Consider the following 9,288-nt stretch of genomic DNA (forward strand, 5'->3'; position numbering starts at 1 on the left):
AATGATAAGTCCAAAACAACATACGCTCTTATAGTAAAAGAGTAACATTGTAGTGTGTGTTTCATACCACATGTGTTGGGAGAACTGTAAAAGGGAAGTAAGTGAAAGATCCCTGCTTCGCTGCTGTGTGAGTCCTAGGGAAGGAACAATCCTCCCATTGATGTCATTTGACTTTGACAATATCATGAAGATATGCCTCAGTGATTGCTACTTTAGCATATTTCCTATGGTCATGATAGATGCGATCTAAGGTAGTAAGCTACGAAAGCGACTAATTCATATCAAAGTGATATTTGGGCGAAAGGAAGATTAACTGCAATATACACATCTATGCTAGTGTCTAAGACATGTCCCTTATGACATTTCATTGTCGTAAGTGTAAACACTAGACATACGAGGAAGCTGATCTAAGTCAAATATTGACTCGAGAGGAATTAGATTTGCCATGAAAAGTGTATACAGGTAAATCTAGGACATCTGAGGCATAATTTTAAAATTCAAGCTACACGAAGCAATGGTTGACTTGTGCTGGTCCTATAAACAAGATTTCTAGTACAGGCACCCTACTGAAGACGTCATGCCCATACGGTCACGGCAAAGCACTACGTATGAAATTAAGGTGAGAGAAAGAGACTAGATCCATGACATCTAATCCACCAAGTGTGAGTGGGAGATTAAAAAAATGGGCCAGTCCACTCTTGGTGGATTGGATCCAAATCTATTGACTTTGGGGTTCTAGTGCAAATAACAGAACATTCGGGTCGGGAACTGCAATTTACTCCATTTTGGTTTAAACAAAGGGGAAGGATTAACCGTGGGAATCAGTTTAAAGTGGAGGTAGTTTTTCTCTTTCAAAATGGAGTTAAGAAACCAACAAAAGGCATCAGTTTTTATTATGTTTCGGTTCTTACAACTCCTTCCTCCTATTTTCTCTGATCTTCCTCCTCAAGAGAGTGCATTTGCTATGAGTTTACAGACCCGAGTTCAACACCGTAGCCGGACCTCCGTGTGGCCGTCTGAGATTGTCAGACTCTCTAGGTATGCCCGCAACTCTTCATTCTAGTATACTTAAATCTCACCATCTTAAACTCTATTGGTATTTGCCTCTTTGGTTGTGATATTGAAAAAACACTAGAACAATTATTTATTAAATGTCCATATGTCAAGTACATCTTGTTTGGCTATTGTCAATTATAAGGACCAAGAGGAGTAAATTTTTTTTTTTGGACCAGTGAGAGGAGTTTTTTTTTTGGCCATCAAAGAGGAGTATATAAATAATAGTCCGTTATAATTTAGTAATTATTTTATGCATTTATTACTTATCTTGCGAAGTTTTTGATTTTTTTAATAGTATTTATAATTTATGATTGCATATTATTAACCATTTGTAAAGAAACCACTTAATTAAAACGAGAACATATCTATCCATTTATCTTTATTTTTGTTTCATTTATTTATTTATTTATTTTTTGAATAAGAGCTGTATTTCATTAGGATTGAGCAAACATTACAATCGCCTAAACGCCATCATCAAATTCATCCCGTAGTAAAAAGCGGAGGTTGCTCAAATGTACAAAACGAGCCTTCTATCGTGTGGGAAGACTTAATTAGCTAAAAAATCAGCAAGAGTCATATATTCCTAGGAGTAAACATCAAGTGAACCTGCCAAACCCTATAGACTAATAACCGATTTTCTTCAATCTGTCCCTAAGGGGGTGAACAATAACGTCCCTAAAGCCTCTATCCCAGCACATGCACAAACCATAGATAATATAGTGTTATGAATATTATAACACGTGGACGTAATCTCTTCTTTAACTTTATTAACTCCTACTACTTTTATTAGGTATTAATCTTCTACTGCTCCATTACTTTTTTACTATGTCTTTAATCCTATAACTCCCCCTACTCATATTCTCCGCTATTTATCATTTAAGTATAAATGTGACTTATGTGTAAGACTATGCCTATAAATAAGGCATGCCATTGTATTGTTATGTAAGTGAAGCAAGTGAAAAAATACAAAAGTTCTCTCATTCTCTTGTCTTCATCTTTCTCTATTATACTTTTATGATTTTATTTTTGATCCATTTTATAACACTAACCGAGTTTTATTTCTCTCCAGCCTAAACAAAACATACATTCCCTTTTTCTTTTTGTTGTTATTTTGCTTTATCAATAACCTATTAGAGACCAAACAGAGTAACGGTATAATTCTCGGGCACGGCCTCTTTTTTGAAAAGATCATGGTAACGTTAATATTCTTCACTCTCCCGTCTCCACACCCTCGTCTGCCTCCGTTTAACCAGACCCTGGCAAAGTTTTCCTCGACCACAAATTCCATTTTGAAGGAAAAGGAGACAAAAAGATGAAGAGGGTTTTCGGTGCGAAGAAGGACAAGGAGCCCTGTTCTTCTTCTTCCCTTCAGGATGTTGCCGATAGGGTTAGTACTTGACGTTTGGTAGAATATTGTGTGTTTTCTCTCACTCTCATTGTTACTTCTTTTTGGTATCTGCGAGAGCGGTGTGGAAGAATGATTCGAATTGGGTATAATTTGAGTTTATGGGGCTCGTTCGAACTTCTTGTTCATGAAATTGTTACTATCAAGCATTTATGCCATTAATTTCTGCAATTCATATTGCTTATTATGTACATCAGCTGCGGGTGTGAGTGTGCGTGTGCGTGTTTTTTCTCCCTCGGGCATAATGTATGTAACTATAGCTTGTATTTTCTACTTCGATCATTGACGCAAGTCTTTTCTAGAGACCCTAGAATTCTATTACTTTAACAAATCTATCAAATTTTGGGTTGCTTTCGGAAATTAAATTATGTATTGCGGGTAATTGTATGTTTGGGATCATGTCAAAGAAGGAGGAGGAGGAGATGATGATGTGATAACTGGAACATAATGCCTATATTTACAAGTTAATATTAGCCTAACGAAAGATCATGCTGTGACAAGAATTCTCCATTTGGAAATTATTAGCCAGATGTTTGGCAAATTAGCATGCTGGATGTTTGGATAATAGTACAATCATACTATGGATGGAATATTTATTACTACTCCCTCTGTGTTTTTATAAGTTTTGCAGGCCCTTTTGATGAGGTAAATTAACTACTCAGGCATATAAGGGATTTAGGGAAGTAAGGCTACGTTCATGTTCAATCATTTCTCCATTTTTTGGTTTGTTTGAACTACATTTTGAACTCTGCATCCAGGCTTGAAGTTGGCCTGGTACGATTCATAGTCTCAACATCTTTATTGATGGAAAATTTTTTAAACAAATATTAATAAACGCTTGGCTGATACAATGGCTCTAAACATAGCTATAGATAGGATCAACTGAAGAAAAGTTTATACCTGAGCTAACTCTTTTTTGGTTGTTGTTGTTTTTTTTTTTTTTTAAATTATGACTATTGTATCTGACTCCCTGTGTCTATGATTAACTTTTGTCAACTTCGTAGATAAGTTAGATGATGATCTTACTTTTGTCCCAAGAGGCAGCCAAGTATCTATATTCTACTGATGTAATAAAATTATGTCTTGGATTTATTTCATACATGGTGCTTGGTTTTGAATTGTCTGTTTTTGTTGCTCTCTTTTTCTTTTAAATGAACTGCCCCCCTACCCCCCAGTTCATTTTTCTCATGATTTGGCTATGTATCCACTCCAGAATCATGTTAAATTCTTATACTTAGTCCACTGGTTCAATTGCTTGAGTACTAAACATGTTTCAATTTTTAGACCATTTCAATTATCTATTGACTGAAGCATGCTTTTGATTCCAGATTATTAAAAGAGGTGACATATTGGATGAGAAGATTAAGAAGCTAGATGCTGAACTTAGTCGATATAAAGAACAGATCAAGAAAACAAGACCTGGTCCTGCACAGGAAGTTGTTAAAGCTAGAGCAGCAAGAGCTCTTAAGCAAAAGCGAATGTAAATTCCCCACTCTTTGTTTACTGAGTCAGTTGTTGTTATATCATCATAAAGATGGGCAATATTGTAAGGTCTTAGTGCTTGTTTGGATTGTCTTACCTAATTGTTTATGAGCACGTTGCATGTGAGTCGAAACAAAACTCTTCTTACATGCTTTCCACGTATTCCATAAATCACGATTAAAAAAACTGCTTATGAATAATTCTAAACGAGCCCTTAGTTTGTCTACTTATATTGGAAAGGGATAGTTTTGGTTTGAGGGTGTAGGAGATTGATCAATGTCTGGCAGCTATACAAACCACTAATTGAGGTTGATGTAGAATGTAGCATCTTGATCCTTACGGTGACAAGGTTACTATTATGAAGAATTTCATTTTTCATTTTATACTATATCTTTGCCTTATTTTTTTGGGCTAAAGATTCAATGCCCTTTTCCCATATACATTTTTTCCTCTTCCTATTTCCTTTATTGTTTGTTACTGAAATTGAGTTGTTTTTTGGGCACATTCCGAGGGTAGTTGTTGCACACAACTACATGGGTTGGGGTTCCCATTCTTAACTTGCATTTCTTCTTGCTCTGTGTTTTGTTCCATCCGTGCATTTCAATGACTTTCGTATTTTCCAATGTTATTTGAATTTCCAGTCCTTCATGCATAATGTAGGCAACATTGGTTTCTTATTGCTTTGAAAATAGGAATTGTCATTCAGCAAAGATAAAGAATACTTCATAGATCAATAATTTGACCATCATCGAACCGTTTATTAAAAAAATATAAAATAGTTATAAATTATAATTATAAATATATATTATATTACAATGAAATTAATATATATATTTTAAATGATATTTGAAATATATATGAATAATTATAAATTCAAAAATTAATTGAAGTATTTTATATATGATAACAAATATATATGGAAGTGGTTGGGTAGAGACGTAGAGTCTTTTAAATATCACAAAGACTATTATAGAATGTCAGAAAGATTTTTATTGGTTCAATGCCAAACCAATTGGTTTTTGAGTGGTACAGCTGATTCTCAGGGTCAACTAGATCAAAAACATGGCCAGTGTGCCTGTTCATCGGTCCAACCAACCAATTTCATTTGGTTTTTTGAACTGTGATAATGATGCCTTCTCTTGGTTTCTTAACATTCCTTACTAACTTCTTGAGAAAAGGTAAAATAAAGCAGTGTCAAACTCTATTTTAGTTGAAATATTTTTTTATTGCCAAAATTTTAATACTCCTGGTTCTATTTATATGCTTCAAATTTAGGAAGGGGTCTAATCCATTTTATAATCTTCAATTTGGGTTTGTTTTAACATTTAATGCGTTGTTTTTCAATGTTGCCCTTGATTAGTTTTCTCTTATCACATTTCCCAGCACATTCTCTTTCATCTTTTTTCTCATTTATTATAAGGGTATATTTGGAAACAAAAGTATATTTCTAACCTAGTTGTTATTTTTAACTAATTCTAACTAATTGTTTGTTATTCGTGAATCAGATATTTGAAACTTATAATAAAGACCGGAGCAAGTATTAAGTTTCATCATAGTCCTCATTCAATTATAATAGCACATGTATTTCTCATAAAACTGTCAATCAATACTACTAATTAGTTTGCATATGGATTGACTGTGTAGTTTAATTCAGTTTTGATAGACAATAACATGTTGTGTCTCCTTTTGAAGCATGGAATATGTTTCTAAATCACTGTATCTGCATGCAGAATGTGATTTTTTTTAAGTTGATGTTTCACCTTAGAATGTTATTGTCAGCTCTGAATTATGATGTGCGAGTCTTTTGGAGTGGAGTAGCCACAAATATAAACATATGTAATATTACATATGTACAATATCCCAGTACTATAATTATGATGAGTACTCGAATATTCTATCTTGATCAAGTCACCTTTGCTGCTGAGGGGGTTATAGATGATTGTGTTTATATGGTTATTATCCTTCATAGCAATGTGGATTGTTTATGATTGTGTTTATGTGGTTATTATCCTTCTTAACAGTTATGAAGGGCAGCGTGACATGCTGTATAGTCGGACATTCAATCTTGATCAAGTCACCTTTGCTGCTGAGGGAGTTAAAGATGCTCAACAAACTGTATGTTACACAGAGTTTAAATCTTTTATTGTAATTAATATTCAACTTTTCCCTGTATTTATATGTTTCACTGCATTACTGCTGTAAAGTTTAGATGGATATTTACGTCTAAAATATAGAAAAAACATAAAATCAGAGAGTGTTGAAGACTTTTTTTTTGTTAAATTAAGTTTGGAGGGAGGGAGAGAAATCTGCTGGACAAATTAAATCATTCATGGGTGATGGCATAGTTTCATACCCCATCCAAATTCTCTGTCAAAGCTGGGTATAGCAGGGACTCAGGCTATTAAAAGGGAAAACTTTTCAAATTTTATGTTTTTTTTTTTAATGGCTTATGCTGTGGTTTTATCTTGACTATAACAAATGTTTAGGTGTTATTTGTTGTTGTTATTGTAAATTTTGAAGATGGCAATCATATGCTATATTAAGTTGACCAGGTAATCATGTTCACTTTGTAACATTTGTTTCTCTTTGAAGCGCTTCAAGGGGCATGGTTCGAGGTGGAGCTTTATAAGTACCTTGTTTGGTGTTGGCTGCCTACCTCAGGAGAGGCAGGAGGTGAGCTGTATGTCATGAGGAAGGGGTCTTTTCACAGAAATGTGATTAATAGATACCTTGAATTTCTCTTGTGCCAATTCTAAAGATGTTTTAAGGTCTTGAGAAACCCAGTTCCATTGAAGCATATTTTGTCATGCATGCATATAATACTATTTTCTCTTATTTTGGACTATTTCTCTTTTCAGATTTGAGGTTTGAAGCTTGCCAACAAGGATTTGAAGGGAATGATGAAGACCCCGAAGATACAAGACATTGATGTGTGCACTCTTTGACCTTTTCTTACAGTTCTTCCATTGTGACCTTGAGAGTAATTGCCTTGATTGTTTTACCTGTGCTACTTGTAAAACATACGGGATGGGTTGATGGCTATGATGATGCAAGCAATGAAATTCAGCAATTCTGGGGTAGAAGCTATAACGTACTTGATGACATTGATGATTGGTGGTAAGTTCAGCATGGGGGCAATTTGATACTCTGATAGGGTCACTTTTGTTGCTTAGACCTATGAGAGGAAACTTAGATAGATGCAAGGAAAAGGAAAGTTACTTTCTGGTAGTAAGCGATTTGACTTTAAGGAAAGTTCCCTATTGTTTTGTCTTGGGTTCTATCATTTTGGTACCAGAGCGGTGTGATCCTAGGAAATTTTGAGAAGAATGTAATGGAGGAGAGTATGTTATGCTGACCTAGAGGTGCAAGAGTTAAAAGAAATCATGAGGGGGTTGATTAGGGACGTGAGTATTCTTAGAGAAGTGATATAAAGGTTGGATGGAACTTCGGCTAGGAAACTCTTTTTTTTTTTTTTTGGTTTTGTTTGTTTTTTTGCATATAATCCAAACAGAAGGGAAATTTTTCTGGAGAAAATTTCTATAATCCCCCCCCCCAACGACCAAATGAATTAGATTATTCTTTTAGGAAACTTTGTTCAAAACTGTTGCTTCTTGAGAAATTTTATTTTCATTCAGAGCAAGGCTAAAGGAAAGTTTGGATTCAATATTTCCATTCTGAATCATCCTTTTTTATGCTTATGTGATTTTGTCAACCAGGACTTGACGCAATGGAAGCAGTTGGGAAATGAAACTGAAGCTGATGGAGGTCCCTTTACCTCCATGCTGATGAAGGATCTGATTTGGAGGCAGAGCTTAACCTGCCCTTGGCTCCCATGGGACATGCAGCAGTGCAATTAATCTGATCCGTTAATGCTCAGGTCTAATTTCTTTTCCTTATCCATCTTTTAAGCAAGTTAACCACAGGTGTTTTCTTTGGTGTGATAATAAGTATTTGCATGAAATTCTCATAACCCAAAAAAAAAAAACCGCATGAATTTCTTCATTGCAGAAGATCTAATATTAAAAAGGTGTTTGGATAGATCCAAACCATGATTCGAGTAGTTATTTTGGGAATAAATTTTGGAAGAATAGGTTCTAGTAAAAAGGTGGTTTGGATAAAATGAAAGTGTTTGAATAGTTATTATCAGAAGTACTTTTTTTATGTGCAAATTATCAAAAAGTACATAAGTTAATATGATAATTACATAAAAGATATATTTTAATTTATATTTTCATTTGATGTAATAAATTTGCTAATAATTTTTTTTTGCCAACATAATAAATGATATATAAAAAATATAATTAATGAATTGTTAGTATGTGTATATATATTTATAAAATATAAGATTAAATATGTTTTTAGGAAAATAAATTTTGTTTGGCCAACAGAAAAATACTTTTCTACCTTAAAGACTATAAACATGAAATGCCATGATACAGTGATTATTGTAAAATGTGAAACAGCGTAGACTAGTTTTGAAAGTTGGAAATATTCCTCCGTGCTCACCCATGCACTTGTTTGTCCACGTGTTATTAGGTCATCTGCTGACCCAAACTACCCTGAGGTCTGACCACTTCGGAGTTTCAAGCCCATCCTTCTGACACCCATAATAATTACTCGAAGCACCAGTTTCTAGCCCTCAAAAGCGAAAGTTTTTTGCTTTTTCTAACACGATGGTTTTCCAAAAATTTGGGGTGTTTGGGGGTGTGTTTGGATTAACGGTAGAGAAGTAACTTTTTTTTTAATCTGACTTTTACAGAAGTTAGATTGAGTAAAAGTCAGATTGAGTAATGTGATTTATATTTGTATTGGATTTTAGAAAAAAGTCAGTTCGAGAAACTGAAACTTGTTTGGATGATAAATGTAAAAGTAAGTTTGGATGTAAAATGACTTAAAAGGACATGAATTCTATTAAATAGCACATATCTAATATTAGATATATATATATATATATATAATGTGACTATTTGTCATAAATAAAGTAATGAAAATAAAATTATTAAAAATAAGGAAATTTAATTTATTGTTATAAAGAAATTATATATATAATGTGACCATTTTAAAAGAAGTATTGAAAATAAAATTATTAAAAATAAAAAAAATTAAGTTATTATTATTATTAGAAGGAAATTGAAAACTAATAAAATACTTAATTAAATATATGTAATGGATAAATATATAAATTAGAGGTCATACATACGTAGCATTTTTAAAGTAAATACATCAAATAACTAATTGGATAACATACTCAATACAATTTGGTCTCTGATTGTGTCACGCACATGATTCATTTGTCTTGATCTAGGTAAATTTGAAGAGGATGTCTCACCAGCTTCATCATGATT

General features: G+C 33.5%; 1 protein-coding gene across 3 annotated transcripts; it reads left to right on the forward strand.

The window, feature by feature from the left end:
• The first annotated feature begins 2,270 nt into the window (after window positions 1-2,270).
• On the forward strand, window positions 2,271-8,606 carry LOC114746516 (vacuolar protein sorting-associated protein 60.1-like). Of its 3 annotated transcripts, none has more exons than XM_028934733.1 (7): window positions 2,271-2,443; window positions 3,790-3,941; window positions 5,965-6,058; window positions 6,545-6,616; window positions 6,802-7,060; window positions 7,660-7,820; window positions 8,480-8,606. In XM_028934733.1, the coding sequence occupies exons 1-5, from the start codon at window positions 2,369-2,371 to the stop codon at window positions 6,805-6,807; spliced, it is 399 nt and encodes a 132-aa protein (XP_028790566.1). In that variant the 5' UTR covers window positions 2,271-2,368; the 3' UTR covers window positions 6,808-7,060; window positions 7,660-7,820; window positions 8,480-8,606. The 3 variants fall into 3 exon arrangements, with proteins under 3 accessions (XP_028790566.1, XP_028790565.1, XP_028790563.1); XM_028934732.1 differs by having other exon boundaries at window positions 2,273-2,443; window positions 6,536-6,616; window positions 6,802-6,873; XM_028934730.1 differs by having other exon boundaries at window positions 2,274-2,443; window positions 6,536-6,616.
• Window positions 8,607-9,288: the final 682 nt, after the last annotated feature.

This window comes from Neltuma alba, unplaced genomic scaffold (assembly GCF_004799145.2).
Source record: "Neltuma alba isolate B1F8T4 unplaced genomic scaffold, ASM479914v2 tig00005036_pilon, whole genome shotgun sequence".
Taxonomy (NCBI): Eukaryota; Viridiplantae; Streptophyta; class Magnoliopsida; order Fabales; family Fabaceae; genus Neltuma; species Neltuma alba.